At 45.0% G+C, this 16679-nt stretch overlaps 4 protein-coding genes across 4 annotated transcripts; 3 read left to right on the forward strand and 1 right to left on the reverse strand.

Moving 5' to 3' along the window:
• Positions 1–712: 712 nt before the first annotated feature.
• On the forward strand, positions 713–1833 carry LOC6638985 (membrane-associated progesterone receptor component 1). Its single transcript, XM_002061806.4, has one exon. It carries the CDS (start codon positions 931–933, stop codon positions 1471–1473), a length of 543 nt encoding a protein of 180 aa, XP_002061842.1. The 5' UTR covers positions 713–930; the 3' UTR covers positions 1474–1833.
• Positions 1834–3013: 1180 nt separating this feature from the next.
• Positions 3014–5899, reverse strand: LOC6638984 (serine/threonine-protein kinase tricornered). The gene is made up of 5 exons (XM_002061805.4): positions 5121–5899; positions 4471–4680; positions 4300–4406; positions 3733–4217; positions 3014–3643 (listed from the first exon to the last, which is right to left on the reverse strand). The coding sequence occupies exons 1-5, from the start codon at positions 5607–5609 to the stop codon at positions 3549–3551; spliced, it is 1386 nt and encodes a 461-aa protein (XP_002061841.2). The 5' UTR covers positions 5610–5899; the 3' UTR covers positions 3014–3548.
• A 287-nt stretch (positions 5900–6186) lies between these two features.
• On the forward strand, positions 6187–7938 carry LOC6639102. Its single transcript, XM_002061804.4, has 3 exons — positions 6187–6820; positions 6886–7580; positions 7650–7938. The coding sequence occupies exons 1-3, from the start codon at positions 6328–6330 to the stop codon at positions 7758–7760; spliced, it is 1299 nt and encodes a 432-aa protein (XP_002061840.1). The 5' UTR covers positions 6187–6327; the 3' UTR covers positions 7761–7938.
• Positions 7939–8190: 252 nt separating this feature from the next.
• Positions 8191–16679, forward strand: LOC6639101 (mediator of RNA polymerase II transcription subunit 12). Its single transcript, XM_023181724.2, has 7 exons — positions 8191–8870; positions 8927–13455; positions 13521–13910; positions 13975–14289; positions 14349–14684; positions 14756–15062; positions 15121–16679. Exons 1-7 carry the CDS (start codon positions 8258–8260, stop codon positions 16617–16619), a joined length of 7989 nt encoding a protein of 2662 aa, XP_023037492.1. The 5' UTR covers positions 8191–8257; the 3' UTR covers positions 16620–16679.

The raw sequence follows: 16679 nt of genomic DNA on the forward strand, positions 1-16679 counted from the left end.
ATCATAAGTGAATACAAACCCAAAACGCTTTGGCTCTGTACAATACTGTTTCTTCCCAAATTGAATTCATATTCAAAACATTTATCAAATATGTACACGTTTTATTTATAAGGCTTCCTTTATTGCTTTCAGATGAATTAACCGTTAAGACGGTAATGGAAAATTTATATAAATTCTCGTGGATAACTAAATGGTCAAGTAAGTAATATTATTAGGTAATCATTTATTATCGAATTTACGTAACTGATTTCGAATGACAAGCCATATTTTAATTAAATTGCCTGTGAAAATGTTTTATGCATTAGATTTATTTATTTTCTGTTCAATAATTGATTCTTAACAAATATCCAAAAGGTAACCTACAAGTCGTTAGATAGATTAAATGATTTATCGCGGGAACTAGTATAGATATCGAAAATAATATTATTATTATTATTATCGTCATCAGTGAGTTAGTGGTTCAGTTCTAAGCCAAGATCACTAGTTCTTTTGTTGTGACTCCTTTATTCAATGGCTTATAGCTCTTTTTTTTTTAATTCGAAAAGCAATCTTTTTTGTTAATATTTTGGAAAAATAAGCTGAATTTTTAACTGATAAAAAAGAAGAGATAATTGAGCATTTAAGTTAGTTTGATGACTCAAGCGGAGCAAAATACTATTTCATCGAACTGGTTCCAACGTTGAACTAAGTACTAACCCCACACCCCCACCTACACACACACGCACACACACACATACTGGCAAACACTTGTAGCTCAACAATTTGATTGTCACGCTTATCGTTGCTTATCTGAACGAATACGAAATATAGAAAATATAAAAATCAGCCAATCATCGTTATAGGGGTTTGCATAAATATTACCAGTGTTTCACCATCCGTACACGGAATCGCAACAAAAAGTAAAGAGAAGCTTATAGAACAGCGTGCAATATGGCAGTCGGTGATATACTTAATGAGATTTTGACCAGTCCTATGAACATAGGACTTTTGGCAGTAATCTTTTACCTAATATACAAAATAATCCGTGATCGCAACGATGGTGGTCGTGGACCACAGAAACCAGCCGAACCGGAATTACCCAAATTGAAGAGAGATTTCACCATTGAGGAACTGAAGGAATTCGATGGCAATCAACCCGATGGTCGCGTTCTGGTTGGCGTTAATGGCAGTGTATACGATATGACCAAGGGCAAACGTTTTTATGGTCCCGGCGGACCATATGCCAGCTTTGCCGGTCGTGACGCATCCCGCAATTTGGCTACATTCAATACCGAGCCCAACGATAAGACGGAGTATGACGATTTGAGCGATTTAACTCCCGCCGAAATGGATTCTGTGCTGGAATGGGAATCACAGTTCAAGGTGAAATACGATTATGTAGGCAAACTGCTACGCCCGGGCGAGAAACACACCAACTATGATGAAGAACTGGAGACCCAAAAGGATGAGCCCGAAACGAAAAAGGAGAACTAAGAGAACCATCTACCACCTACATATTTACATACACATGTGTAACCATTATACCTATCTATGTTTTGTTTTTACTAATTGTTTATTGTTTTCAAAATCTTGCTGTCCCAGAGAGACGCTCTATTGCGTCTTCGTTTAAAATTTGTTAAAGGGATAAGAGATACCAAAGGATCGGGGACAGCAGATACAGGAAAGGGTTTATATTTTCTTTCACTTAACGACTTGTCGTTTTTTTTTCTTCTCCTTAGATACATATATACTATATATACATATAAAGTAGATTTAAAACCAATAGTAAACTGTTAACACAGTTAGTTAAGTAAAATAAACCAAAACGAATTAATTTGAATATATATACAAAAATTTTGTTTTATATATGTATATCTCCTATATTACGAAAAGATATTGGAAATTGATCAATCCCTTTTGATATTCCAAACGTTTTCCAAATTGACGAACATCAGTCTGAAATTTGAAAATGAAAACTTGAAAGCATTTTCTTCTCTTTTTCTTTTTGTTAATTCATATTATGCACATGTTTCATTTATTATTGCATTTTTCTCAATTTTCTTTTTTTTTTTATTATCTTTCGTTTTTTTTTTCGTCTTGTTTTTGTGTTTTTTCTTATTTTTTGCGTGTTGCATTATTATCCGTATGCATTATTCTTATTGTTATTATTAGAATTCTATTACCAAAAATAATTTCTTAAAACTTTTTCTTGCTGCTGCTGTTGTTGTTATTACATACACACATTAATTAGTATTTAAGTTTGCATTATGCAACTGCTATCCGTAATTTCGATATCGAATTCTGTTTTCCTTTTTTCTTGTTCTTGTTTTTGTTTTTTTTTCTTTTTTGTTTTGTTGGTAACTTCGAACTACAACTATTACAAGGAACTCAAAAAACTTCAAAGGGAAGAAGAACTCTACAAATTGAAAGAACTTGAGGGAAAGATATTTTGCATTATCTCTGTGAGGATTTTTGTTTTTGTTTTGTTTGTTGGAGTGGTGGGTGGGGATCATTTATGTATATAGAATAGTACATAGAACGAAACCGATATACATATAAATATATATAATTATTATTGCTGCTGCTGCTGCTGATCTTGTTGTTGTTGTGGGATATTTAGTAACTAATTTGTGTGATTAAATAATTTAATTGATCAAAAACAATTTTTATCGGTATAAATAACGTGCCTAAAAATTTCGAAAACAGGCTTTCTCCTTTCTTTTTTAAACTCAAATTTCGATTCGTAAATCCATAAATTGAAATTTAATATTGTTTTAGTTGCAATAAATTTCGAATATGCGGAATTACAAATCGATTTTTGAGCGAGTGAGAAAGAGAGAGAGATAACCTTAACATATATTTTGTTTTAATATTTTATTTTAGTTTTTGTCAATTGGCTAAATGATAAATGTTAACTGAAATTTTTTCTTGTTATTGTTCTTGCTGCTGCGCCCAATAAAGAAGGCGAGAAGGAGAAGCAATTAATATATATATATTAAAACAATTGCCAAAAAAAAAAAAAAACAACTAAATATCAATTGTCAATGTACATATATATATATATATAGATATATATATCATAGACATTTACAGATGGACAACGTTTAGGTGGTTAAACAAAGCCAAGGATAGTGGATTGTTGGTGGTGGTTAGGGCCATGGGGGTATTAGTAATAGCGTTTAACTTAATTGAAGAGGCGGCAACGATGACGATTTTCGCTTCGTTTTTGTTTGCTCGATTTTTGTTTCATTTTTTTTGTTTTGTTTCGTTTGTTTTGTTTTTTGTTTTTTTTTTTGGAATCACAAATGTTAGCTAGTATTTAAATACACATGTAGGTAAGATATTCAAAAAGGAAAATTAAATTTGCTCTTGGTGGTGGTGATGGTGGTGGCGGCGGCGGCGGCGACGGTGACAGCGGCGGCTGCAGAGGCGATGGTGTTAGAGAGACAACTTCATGTCGTCGACGACAGCGACGACGACGATGAGGAGAAGAACGACTACGCCTACGACGGTGATAATGTGGGTGGCAAATTGTGGCAACCATGCGGCGGCGGCTGGTGCTGCTCGCTTCATTCCAAATTTCGCACTTCGAATCGCTTGTACGTATAGTTAATGAAGACCCAATCCTTGGCAATTTCACCGCCCTGCGGTATAGGGGCCGATGCTATAGGAAAGCAAAACAAAAACAGTTAAAGTTGATGGGCAAGTCTTAGAGTAAGAGAGAGAGAGAGAGAGTGGGAGATTAACACTTACGTATCTCCAGTGAGACATCGGGAAACTCATCGAAATTGGACGTATCATCGATGGAGCGCACTTCAACGGGTATTGCTGCTGGACGTTCACGTATATGCTCCCAATCCACGCCACGAAAGAACGGCACCGATTTCAAATCATCGAGACCACGCTGAGAGCCAAGTCGACGATCCGCCTCGCAACAGAAATTGATAATCGTCTCTTTGGCCTCCTCGGATATGGGAATTTCCGGTGGAAATATCAATGTTTCACGCCAATTCATTACTTTGCGATAAGTATCCTGTGGATTATCTGAACAGAATGGCGGATAGCCCATTAACATTTCGTACATGATGACGCCCAGCGACCACCAATCGCAGGCAGGTCCATAGCCAGTCTGCAGGAATACTTCGGGGGCTATATAATCCGGCGTTCCCACCGTACTGTAAGCCAAGGCGCGTCGATTTCGTTTCCATGACTCGGCTCGTCGCTTTGAGTCCATGGGGCTAATAAAAATAAAAATAAAAAAACAAATGTGTGTGATTACTATCACCTTTTTTTCTCTGTATAAGTGAAGTTCTCTCTTACCTGGCACAGGTGCCAATAAAATCGGATGGTTTTGCTTGCGACAAATCGCGATAAAAGTCTGTGCGATGTGACTTCTTTAAACCAGTGCACAAACCGAAGTCAGAAAGCTGCAAAAAACAAACCAAACCAAACCATTATAATCGCATTCTGTATATGTCCACAGGATTCTACCTTGAGATGCCCCCGTGCATCGAGCAGTAAATTATCTGGCTTAATGTCCCTGTGTATGAAACCGAGTTTGTGTATCGAATCGATCGCTAATGCCGTCTCACTGATATAGAACTGTGTGCACTCCTCGGATAGTGTGTCCTTTTTCATTAATAGCGTCATCATGTCACCTCCGGGCAAGAATTCCATTATCAAATATAAATTGACCTGGTCCTGTGTATGGGCATAAAAAGCATAACAAATTGTTTAGAATTTTGTATAAATGGTTTATAGCCAGGCATCACTGTAGATGTATACGTTTTTATAGAAGAACTTTCACCAAAAAACACAGTCTGAAGGGTAAAAGGGAAGAGGTGTGATAGGATGGGATGGTGAGATGTGTGAGGGAAGGGAAGGGAAAGTAGAAGACCATATGATTGGCAAGACACTTTTGGTGTTTGCCTCTGCCTCTGCACTTGTATTGGTTTATTGATTTTCTGGATGTGTATGATGATGACTGTTTATGTGTGTTCGTGTCCGAGAGTACATGTGTTGTTTGTTTGTTTGTGTGTGTGTGTGTGAGTGTGTTTCTCTCTCTGTGTTTGTGTGTTTAACACAATTCTTTTGTTTTGCGTTGTTATTGTTGGTGTTGGTTGTTGTTGTGGTTAGCTCACCTGAAAACTGTAATACATCTTGACCACCCACTGATGATCGGCCTCGACAAGCACATCCCTCTCCGCCCGTACATGCGCCACTTGCTCCTTCTCAAGCATATCAGCCTTACGTAGCACCTTCATGGCATACACATGGCCCGTATCCTTTTTCTGTACTAAACGCACCTCACCGAACGCACCGCGTCCAATCACTTTGAGTGCCTCGAAATCCTCGACACCCAAACGTAATCGCTTGAGACGTAAATATTCCGTCTCCTTTTGCGCATGTTGCAGACGTTTCTCTTGCCGTTGCGATTCTGTTAGACTTTCGTCCTTCAGCTGGGCCTCCAATTTGGCCAGACGTTGCTTACGCTCGCCGTATTGTGTCACCAAATTGCTGTAGTAGTTCTCCAATGTTACCTTGGCCTTGGTGGCTTTGTCCAGTGTGTGATCGCTGAATCGTATTGAGGAGCCGTCCGTCGTGCTGTTGTCCGTTCTGCTGCTCATCATCTAAACTGGTTTGTGTGTGTGTTGGTTAGTTGGTATTGTTGTTGTTGTTGTTTTTGTTCTTTCTGCCAATTTCTGTGATTGGCCCTAAATCTGATCTGGTTGGCTAAGGATACGCGGGTGCTTTATATAGGGTCTTTAGAATATGCGTCTATGCCCCAAGCACACACATACACACACACACACTGTTTCGATCAAATATAAAGATTTTATTGCTGTTTTTTTACTTATATTTTATTGCAATTTGTTAAAAATTCCTCCCTCACTCTGCCTTCCTCTGCTTCCAGTGTGGCCAGATTTCGTGTATAAAAAATACCAAATAATAGTGTGAATCAAAAAATGACAAAAATACCGTTCCACTAGAACAATCTTTTCCAACTCTTATTTAATTTATATTTATTGCACATTATTAATCAACGGTATTTTTATATTATGAGCTTGGTTTCTAATCGTTATCAATTCTATTTCAATTAGGTGAAAGAAGAAATAAAAATGCATGTAATATCTTTCACCCGTTGCTAGTGTCATACGGTTCTTTGGTATCATCTGAGCATTAACTGTATTAATTTCGATTGCGCACTTTGAGAACACTAGTTAGAACGAGATAGAGACAGACAGTGTGAAGGAACGAAAGAAGAAGAGCAAGGGAAGAGTTAATTGAGAATTACTAATAACAAACAAACTAAATGATGTACGTAATAAAATAATAATAATTCTCAAAATGGCTCGCACAACGAACCTCTCGGACTTGAGCCCCAAATGTCTGTTGATGATATTTAAGCTCCTGCCCAATCTAGAAGATCAATTAAATTTAGCACGATGCTGTCGGACTTTGCGGGATGTTTTCATTCACCTACATCAACGGCATTTCCATGAGATTCAGGACAGGCACATTAATTTGAAGAGCTTTGAGGATTGGCAAACGTTCTTGTGGCTTTGCGGTGAGAATGTGAGGAGTCTGCACTCCTACTACGACGATGATCATCCTCTGCAGTTATGGCCATTAATTACCAAATATTGCACACGATTGGAGAGTCTGACAATCAGGAATGCCACAGTGGCCAGGACACAGTCGTATCTGTTGCGAATGACGACATTGCAGCGGGTGCATATCAGGAACTACAAGAGCACAAGCAAGGATTTAATCAAAAATATCTTACTGCGACTGCCATATATTATAAGTCTGGGCTTGGAGAGCTTCGACCGCAGGGAATGTGAGTGTTGTGGAAATCGGAACCTAAGAGATTCGGTTGGCTTAATTTCATTTCAATTTTTGCAGTGCAAGAGCTGCGTCATTTTAGAAATCTTGAGGAGCTCCTTATATACGATGATATCCAGTTATCCGGTTCGGAATTCACAGCAATCACCAAATCAATGAAGAATCTGCGTGTCTTACAACTAGGCAACGCGAAAAGGTTTCTTACCACTAGCATACTCAAACAGTTGTCCTCCTGTTGCCCCAAACTGGAGAAACTTTCGTACAACGACAGCACTGCTGATCCCATGTGCCTGGTGAATTTCTCACAGTTGCAATATCTGCAAATCTGGTGCCCCGATGAGTTGAAAACCCGTTTCTTCAAAGCCTTGGCCAGCCAGTGCTCCACGCATTTGGCATTCCTGGTGCTCCAGCGCAAGCGTTGGATCAATGAGGAGCAGGCCCAACATATCAGTGCCTTGCGTTCGTTAAGATGGCTTGTGTGTAAGCCGCGCGACGATAGATCTGTTCATTGGCTGTCTGGCCTGTCCAAGCTCGAGTCCCTATCGGTGCAGTGTGCTAGGGAAATTGGCGAAACGGAGTTATCACTTTTGGTGGCAAATAATGAAAACTTGTGTTATCTGAATATTTGTTATTGCTTGGGCATAACTGATAGTTTCATTGTGGATACTCTGGTTAATCTGGCCAAACGGCAGAGTCATAATCCTCTCGAATTGTATGCTGCTGCCACGGATATAAGACGCGACATTCTTGAAAGAGTGAGTGAAAAAGAGAAGCAACAACAACACATTTTTGTTTAAAATTATTAAAAAAATTAATATTTTCAGCTGCCAACCGCTAATTATCCTCTTCAAATGCTTCAAGTGCATTTTGAGGTGAGTGACGGCATGGTCCTGAATGATCATTATTTTAATGATGAGCCCGAATTCGATCGCTAGAGACAAGAGAGGCAAGAAAGAGGCTTACTTTCCCATCCAATCTTTATATATCAAGCTTTATACGCCAGTTTTTACGTGATTTTAGCACTCAAAGTGGTATTTTTTATACATACTGCACACTCCAGTACCAATCGCATATTGTGTTTAATAAATTAAACTGTTTTTTTATTTGTTATAATTTTTATAAGTGTTCAATTTAACGAAAATATGCAGCTTTTGTATGGCCAATATCAAAATAACGAACAATACAATCGAAATTTTTTGGATAATTGTTAAATAAAAACTAATTCATACTAAATTGCATTTTAAATTATCCCGCCTAACATCTTTTGTATGTTTTGCTATCGTCAAAATGATGACAACCCTGGATTAAAAAATAATCGTTATCGGTTTTTGCCTTGTTTAGCACATCTCTAGTTGTTGAAAGAAAAAAAGTTAGAATTTTGCAGAGTTTGAATTGAATTTCTCTTAAAATTGGTGTATAGAGCAGCTTCGCGATGCTCTCCATGCTGCAGGAGAAGCGCCCGCTAAAGCGGACGCGTCTAGGTCCGCCGGATATCTATCCACAGGACGCCAAACAGCGGGAGGACGAGCTGACGCCCACAAATGTAAAGCACGGTTTCACCACGACGCCGCCCCTGTCGGATGAATTTGGAACAGCACACAATTCAAATGTGAATGCCAGCAAAGTGAGTGCCTTCTTCAGCGGCGTCCTGGCCAAGAAGGAGGAGCTGATGACCCTGCAAGACACGGGCCGTAAAAAGCAACAGATCAACTGCAAGGACAATTTCTGGCCAGTGTCGCCGCGTCGCAAGTGCACGGTAGATGCCTGGTTCAAGGATCTGGCAGGCAACAAGCCGCTTCTTAGTCTGGCCAAACGGGCACCATCGTTCAACAAGAAAGAGGAAATCTTTATAACGCTCTGCGAGAATCAGGTGAACATGCAGCGAGCCACTTGGTTCATTAAACTAAGCGCCGCCTACACCTTGAGTTTCACCGAGTCCAAGAATAAGAAGCGTAGTATTTATGACCCGGCGGCAGAGTGGACTGGCAATATGATTAAATTTATGAAGGAGCTTCTGCCCAAGCTTCAGGAGTACTATCAACAAGGTAAGTGGAACCATTTTTTATTTAAACAGATTCGCGACCTTGAATTTTAATTCCAGATCATCACAAGCCTGCCGCGAATGGCAACCAATCAGCTGGTTTGACTGGAGGATCTGGACCTGGAATGGGTGTTACTACCAATGGGAACACTTCATCCGGTAGCGGAGCTGTGAGCAATGCTGTGGCCCCCTGTAGTGGTCAGCCCAATGTTATCCCTGTACCAAGCATGGCCAGTCCTTTGCCACCAATACATAGTCCAGCCAATGGCGGAGCTCCTGGAGCGACTGGTCCTCCGGGATCGGGAGGTGTCAACTCTGCTGGTAATGTAATGCCTCCAGCTGGATCTGGAGGTAGTATACCTCCAGGATCGTCCTCCTCTTCATCCACCGCCAGCGGTGTGGCAGTGGGCGCTGCAGCTGTTCCACCTGGATCCACGATATCGGGAATTGGCAGTCAGTTTGAAGACAGCCGTAATGCCTTGAAGTATTGGAAGTATTGCCATCAACTGAGCAAATACATGTACGAAGAGTCCCTGTTGGATCGGCAGGAGTTTCTTAACTGGATACTCGATTTGTTGGACAAGATGCGAACCCAGACCAGTTTCGATGAGCCGCTGAAGAAGCTTGTGTTGAGCTTTGCTCTTCAGTATATGCATGACTTTGTCCAGTCGGAACGTCTGTGCCGTAAGATGGCCTACATTGTGGCCAAGAAGTTGGCCCATTTACTCAACTCAGCCGTGGAACAGCAGGGCCTAAAAGAGCTGGAAGCTGGTGGAGGAGAAAAGGCTCAGAACCACCATCAGAACCATCATCACCCGGATCCGTATGAGTTGGCCCTGCAGGAGCAGATGAATTGTCCCCATCATCGGGATATTGTGCTCTATCTGAGCACTATTCTTCAGATCATAACAATTGAATGTCCCACAGCTCTGGTCTGGAGTGGCATAGCCGCCCATCGGGCTCCCTCATCGCTGGTGGGCAGTCCATTGGATCATTTGCCGCTGGCTCCTTCCGTTTTGCCCATGCCAACGCGTTGTCCTCGGACCAATCAGGAACTGCGACGGCAACTGCGTGCCGCCGAAGCCGACATAGTCGTCCGGACCCAGCATGCAGAGCAGAATTGGTTTGCCTCCAAGTGGTTGAGTGCCGGGAAGAACCATTATACTAGTGTCCTGGCCACCCTGGACTACCTGGATACACATTGTTTCGAGCGCATGGATCAGTGCAACAGCATGGATACTCTTTATGCCCACATCTTTCCCAGCAAACGGCGAGAAGATAGTGAGCCCGTGGCAGTGGTTTCTGGATCGGATCAACAGCAGCAACAGCAGTCGCAACGTCCCAGCTATGAACCTAAGCAGGACAAGGACACTGTCAGGATTCTTTGCGAATGGGCCGTTTCGAGTCAACGGTGGGGCGAACATCGTGCCATGGTGGTGGCGATTCTGTTGGACAAGCGACAGATCGATGTCACCAGCACTCCGGCTGAGCAATCCAACGACAAGGAGGACAAGGATTCATTAGCCTCCGGGGCGGGGTTGATTGACGGATTGCCTGTGTTCCAGCATGTTCTGATGCAGTTCCTCGACCACGATGCACCCGTTTTAGATGAGCATTCCAGCAGTCCGCAGCAGCGCACTGAATTCACCAATTTGGTGCAACTGTTCAGTGCTCTAATACGGCACGATGTCTTTTGGCACAATGCCTACATGCACACGCTAATCTCACGTGGAGATCTGCTACTAGAGTCCACACTGGTGAACAAATCATCGGTGGCCACATCAAAAACATCGCCGCCACCGCCGGCTCCACCGCCGCCGACGACAAGTCACGGCTTCGATGATGATGGCTTTGGCGGCGGATTGGATTTCAAGCACAACGAATTCGATGACTCCAATGTCGATGATGATCTGGATAAACTTGTGCAGAATATCAAGGAGAAGGGTCAACAGCACGAGGCGCCAGACAGTCCAAAGATTGGGCCACCTGGCGATGGTGATGGCAATGGAACTGGCAACGGTCACTCCACTCCGCCCATTTCCCGGCATTATGTGTACACCAAACACTTTCCCATTCCCCAGGATGATCCGAGCATGGCCAGTTACAGCACTGAGAGCAACCAGCGATACATTCTTCTCTTTGGCGTCGGCAAAGAGCGAGACGAGAAGAAGCATGCTGTCAAGAAGATGTCCAAAGAGATTGGCAAACTCTTCACCAAGAAGTTCTCCATCGATGTGGCCGAGGGTGGCAAGGTGAAGAAGCATTCCCGCAACGAGTTTAACTTTGAGGCGACCACCGCCAAGTGCCAGCACATGGCCTACTTCGATCAGCATGTCGTCACCGCTCAATGTGCGGCTAATATTCTGGAGCAGCTGAACGGCTTCGCTTCGGGTAACAATAACTATCTGCCCGTACAGGAGCATGTCGCCTTTCTCTTTGATCTCATGGAGCTGGCCCTGAATATCTATAGTCTGCTGGAGCTGTGCGATAATCTGCTCAAGGAGCTGCCCGAAGTGGAGCATCAGTTGCAGCTGAAAAAATCGAACATGGTCCGCGGGTATACCACCTCGTTGGCCCTCTACATTGTGAGTATTCTGCGACGCTACCACAGCTGCTTGCTCCTCTCTCCGGAGCAAACGATGTCCGTGTTTGAGGGTCTCTGTCGGACGATACGCCATGTGAACAATCCAAGTGAGTGCAGCTCGGCTGAACGCTGCATTCTTGCCTATTTGAGTGATCTGCACGAGTCCTGTGTCCTGCTGCAGGGCAAGGAGCAATCCAATGAGTATTATCAGCAGCTGCAATGCATTAAGCGCTTCAAGGACATCTTCAACACTCCAGAGCAGTTGGGTCTACCCCCACAGGGCTACAATCCTCAATTCCTGCAAGAGGTCTTTCTGGCACCGCGCCGTGGGGGCAAGATTGAAGCCCATTGGCTACGCCAACTTCACGAATCACCGGCGAATGTGTATAGCTTTGTGTCCAATGCCCTTATCGCTGTCTGCCGCGAGACGGATAACGAGCGCTTGAACGATATGGCATTGGCCTGTGCCGAGCTAACGGCCAGTTGCAATGTCCTTTCCGAGGAGTGGATAGCCGCCCTCCAAAGCTTGTGCAGCGGAAGCAAAAGTCCACGGTATCCCCATCTGGGCGGACAGGTGGACATTGGTCAGGGCAGGACCCACAATGCCCTGGCTGTATTCGTCTGCATTTTGGTGGCACGTCATTGCTTTTCTCTGGCGGATTTCGTCAGCAAATTCGCACTGCCCACGTTGGCCCGTTCGGTTAGTAGTGGAGCCGGCGTCGGCAGTGTCAGCGAACTGAGCGGAGATGCCGAGGCTGGAGCCCGTTTGACTTGTCATCTGGTGCTGAAGCTCTTTAAAACTCTGGAGATCCCACAGCCGGGTATGTATTCGGTGAGCACATCACCCAATCCCCTGCACGCCGTGGGCAGTGACTTTAGCATTCGCTTGAGCTGTGATCGCCACCTCCTGGTGGGTGCCCATAAGACGATACCCATTGCCGCTGTCCTGGCTGTCCTAAAGGCCATTCTCATTGTGGTAGACAATGCGGCGCTAAAGACCCCAATGGGATCCACCGTCGGTGGACTCGGTTCCTCCTCGGTGGGTGGTGGGGCATTTGGTAGTGGCAAACGTAGCGGTTTCAATACTCCCGTCCATCCTGGCAGCACACCCAAAAGCAATGAACAGCGACCCGCTGATCTCAGTCAAATTTTGGGCACCAGCGACCTGCAATTGGGCAGCACGAGTCTGACTAGCGAACAGGAGGCTCTTCAGCAGCCTTCGGTTGGTGGACTGGAGCAAATCTCTTTGCTGGAATTCGCCCAGGCGGTGCTCAAACAGATCTGCGCCCAGGAGCATGTCCTGGAACGTTGTTTGAAGAATGCAGAGCAACTGTGCGACATGATCATCGATGAGATGCTCACGGCCAAGCAGGCACAGCGTGTACTCCACATGATTTGTTATCCGGAAGCTGAATTCAATATAATCTCCGAACTGGATCAGCGAGCCATGATTGTGAGGATCCTTGAGAATCTGGGCCAATGGACGTTGCGTATCTCATGGCTGGACCTGCAGCTGATGTATCGCCAATCGTTCAGCAACACGGCAGAGCTGAATGTCTGGCTAGACACGGTTGCCAGGGCGGCCATTGATGTCTTCCACATGGAGGAGGTTGTTCTACCGGGAGCATTGAAAGCCACACATAAACCGAAGCCATCCACCTGGCTAGTTGCTCCATTGATAGCCAAACTTACGCCCGCCGTCCAGGGTCGCATTCTCCGGGTGGCTGGCCAAGTTCTGGAGTCGATGAATTACTTTTCCAAGGTCCCCAAATCGGATTGCAATAGCTCGGGAAGTGGCGATGAGCGGGAGAAGAGCAATAGTTGTCACAGCAGCAACAGCTACGGACTGGGAGGTGTGGCCACAAGGAATAAGAAGATGCCACTTAACTATCAGCCATTCCTGGGCCTAATCCTCACCTGCCTAAAAGGTCAAGATGAGTACAAAGAGAATTTACTCGTATCCCTCTACTCGCAGCTCTCCCAGTGTCTTCAATCCTTTGCCGAGGTAAGCTAAAGTCCAATGGACGGCGCATAAAAGAAATTAATAATTTGTTCTATTCGTTCATTTAGTTGGATACAATTGGAGGTGTCGATGAGCCGCAGGCACGTGAAGAAATCCTGGATGCTTTGCAGCTGCGCTTCTCTCTGGTCGGTGGAATGTTCGAGGCCATCCAAAAGAATAGCACTCCCACCACGGATTGGGCCATTCTGTTGGCCCAACTTGTCTGCCAGGGTGTGGTTGACCTCAGTTGCAATCGAGAACTCTTCACCACAGTGGTGGACATGCTGGCCACATTGGTTCATTCGACTCTTGTGTCTGATAGCCAGTCGGAAAGGGATGAGAACAAGAAACTTTATCTCAATCTGATGAAGAAATTGAAAAAGGAAATTGGTGAGAAGAACAATGCCTCGATAAGGGTCATCCGGCAACTGTTGCCACTCTATAAGCAGCCAACTGAGGTGAGTGCCATCGATTCTAGTCGTGATCTGACTCACTAATCTTTCCCAATAAATCCATGTTAAGGTCATTGCATGCGAGCATGCTGGAATGGATACAAAGGGCAACAAGATCTGTGACATGGACAAGAAACAATTGCGCATCTCGGATAAGCAACGCATTAGTGTTTGGGATATACTCGAGGGTCACAAGAATCCGGCGCCCTTCTCTTGGGTCTGGTTTGGAGCTGTAAAGCTTGAAAGAAAACCTTTAACCTATGAGGATGCTCATCGTAATCTCAAGTATCATACGCACAGTCTGGTTAAACCGAGTAGCTACTATTATGAACCATTGCCTCTGCCACCGGAAGATATTGAGCCCGTCCCAGAAAAGATTTGCATTGTAAGTGTTGAGGATTTCCCTGAAAAGGTTTTCTTAGGTAACATTTTTTCCACTTGCAGAAGGATGAAATGATGAAGGCGGACACTCCCTCTTCGGTGGATCAATCTCCTAGTGCCGTTGGTGTGGGCACTGGCCGAGGTCGCGGTAAGGGAACGACCACACGGAAACGTAAGCCTAAGAATCCCAAAACGCCGCCGGTTGTGAATACTCAACAAGGACAGCAGCCTCAATTGGCGCCTCAGCCACAACAACAGCAACAGCAGCAACAACAAATGCAACAGCAGCAACAACAACAGCAGCAACAGCAACAACAGCAGCAGCAACAACAACAACTGAATATGCAGCAACAGCAAATGCAAAACAATCAAATGGGACAAATGCAAATGAATATGCCAGTGAGTGATTCTCCTATTTCGCCTCATCCAATCCACCTAATACTTATCTTGCCTTTTCACTTCGAACACAGATGAACATGCAACAATTTGGACCCAATCCAAATGCCATGATGCAACAACAAAATGCCATGATGCAACAGCAACAGCAAATGCAACAAATGACACCGAATCAGCTGCAACAGCAACTTAATGTCGGCGGCGGTAATGGCCCATTGAATCAACAAGTGAACTTTATGCAACAGGGTCCAGGTGCTGGCCCTGGAGGTCCTGGCCTTGGCGGTGGGCCACAGCAGCAGCAATGGCATAATGCACCGCAACAGCAGCAGACCCCGCAGCAATATCACAATCAATATAATCCACATCAGCAGAATATGCAAAGTGAGTCAAGCGTCAACTTTTATAGCTCCATCACAATCTAATGTATTTGTCGTTTCAGTGAATCGCATCGAAAGACCGCCGCAGAATACCAACTCCAAGCAGGCTCTCTCTCAGTTGTTGCGGCAACGTGCTCCTAGCTCCTTCCAACAGACACAGCAGCAGCAACAACAACAACAGGGAGTTGGCGGTTTCAATCCCATGCAGCAGCAAGCACAACAACAGCAACAGCAGCAACAGGGTGTTGGACCTGGAGGACCACAGCAACAGCAAATGAATCCTCAGCAGTTGCGCCAGCAGCAAATGAATGCCCAGCAAAATCCTCAAACGGTGGCCGCATTCAATGCAATGCAGCAGCAACAACAACAACAGCAACAGCAGCAACAACAACAGCAGCAGCAACAGCAACAACAACAGACTGCCCAGCAGCAACAGCAAATGAATCCGAATCAGCAACAGCAGCAATTTATGCGAGGCGGCAATATGCGACCCGGCATGGCGCCAAATCAGATGAATCAAATGAATATGGGTGGCCAAGGTATGTCACAGAATACCATGATGCAACAACAGATGGCCCAAGGAATGGTCGGAATGGTGGGCAATCCCAATGCCAATCAACTGATGCAAAGCGGCGGCGTACAGGGAGGCAATGGCGTTGGTGTTGGTGTGGGTGTTGGTGTTGGCGTTGGCGTCGGAGTGGGAAACAATCCGAATATGGGTGTGAATGTCGGTGTGGGCATGGGCGCCATGCCACAGCAGGGCATGATGCAGCAGCAGCCACAGCAGCAGGTGCAGTTCCAGAATTTCCAGAATCAATATCAGCAACAACAACAGCAGCAGCAACAGCAGCAACAGGGCATGCAACAACAAGGCGGAGGAGCCGGCATTGGTGTTGGCGTGGGCGTTGGTGTGGGCGTAGGCGTCGGCATGGGACCTAATCAGCAGCAGCAGCAACAAGCCAATTTGATGGGCAATTTCAATCCTCAAATGCAACAGGCGAATCGAAACAATCCAGAGTTTATGGCTGCAGCCGCCGTGCAACAACAACAGCAGCAGCAGCAACAACAACAGCGAGGCAACATGCCCGGCAGCATGATGGGCGGAAATCGTGGCCAATACATGAACCAAGCACCCAATGTTACAATGTCCAATATGATGGGCCCCGGACCGGGTGGTGTGGGCGTTGGACAGGTGCCACCTTATGCCCGACAGCAACAAGCTGGCGGTGGTAAACCCGGTGTCCTGCCCACACAGCAACAATTCCAGCAACAACAACAACAGCAGCAACAGCTCCGACACCAGCAAATGATGCAAATGCAGGGCATGGGTGGCGGCGGTGGTGTTGGTGTTGGCATGGGCGGCGGTCCACAGGCAGCCGGTGGGGCTAATGCTGTTGGTGGCGGCGGCATGGGTGTTGGCGTGGGCGTCGGTGTCGGTGTTGGAGTCCAACAGCAGCAGAGCATGAATCAACAACAGACTCCCAACCTTGTGGCTCAACTGCAGCGCCAGAACATGATGGGGCAGCAGCAGCAGTACCAACACCAACCGCCACCGTATTAGAGAACACTCCTCCTTGCTAATTTTAAGACACAGAATTATATATATATATATACGAATATT

The sequence above is a fragment of the Drosophila willistoni genome (assembly GCF_018902025.1).
Source record: "Drosophila willistoni isolate 14030-0811.24 chromosome XR unlocalized genomic scaffold, UCI_dwil_1.1 Seg144, whole genome shotgun sequence".
NCBI lineage: Eukaryota > Metazoa > Arthropoda > Insecta > Diptera > Drosophilidae > Drosophila > Drosophila willistoni.

What these genes read in the sequence shown, in the direction of transcription:
- LOC6638985 (XM_002061806.4), top strand. Translation starts at nt 931, where the DNA reads ATGGCAGTCGGTGATATACTTAATGAGATTTTGACCAGTCCTATGAAC.
- LOC6638984 (XM_002061805.4), bottom strand. Translation starts at nt 5,609, where the DNA reads ATGATGAGCAGCAGAACGGACAACAGCACGACGGACGGCTCCTCAATA. An exon ending in AGATGTATTACAGTTTTCAG is followed by an intron (nt 4,681 to 5,120) that starts GTGAGCTAACCA and finishes GCCCATACACAG; the next exon opens with GACCAGGTCAATTTATATTT. An exon ending in ATGCACGGGGGCATCTCAAG is followed by an intron (nt 4,407 to 4,470) that starts GTAGAATCCTGT and finishes TGTTTTTTGCAG; the next exon opens with CTTTCTGACTTCGGTTTGTG.
- LOC6639102 (XM_002061804.4), top strand. Translation starts at nt 6,328, where the DNA reads ATGGCTCGCACAACGAACCTCTCGGACTTGAGCCCCAAATGTCTGTTG. An exon ending in GAGCTTCGACCGCAGGGAAT is followed by an intron (nt 6,821 to 6,885) that starts GTGAGTGTTGTG and finishes CAATTTTTGCAG; the next exon opens with TGCAAGAGCTGCGTCATTTT. An exon ending in GACGCGACATTCTTGAAAGA is followed by an intron (nt 7,581 to 7,649) that starts GTGAGTGAAAAA and finishes TAATATTTTCAG; the next exon opens with CTGCCAACCGCTAATTATCC.
- LOC6639101 (XM_023181724.2), top strand. Translation starts at nt 8,258, where the DNA reads ATGCTCTCCATGCTGCAGGAGAAGCGCCCGCTAAAGCGGACGCGTCTA. An exon ending in GTCTTCAATCCTTTGCCGAG is followed by an intron (nt 13,456 to 13,520) that starts GTAAGCTAAAGT and finishes TCGTTCATTTAG; the next exon opens with TTGGATACAATTGGAGGTGT. An exon ending in TCTATAAGCAGCCAACTGAG is followed by an intron (nt 13,911 to 13,974) that starts GTGAGTGCCATC and finishes ATCCATGTTAAG; the next exon opens with GTCATTGCATGCGAGCATGC.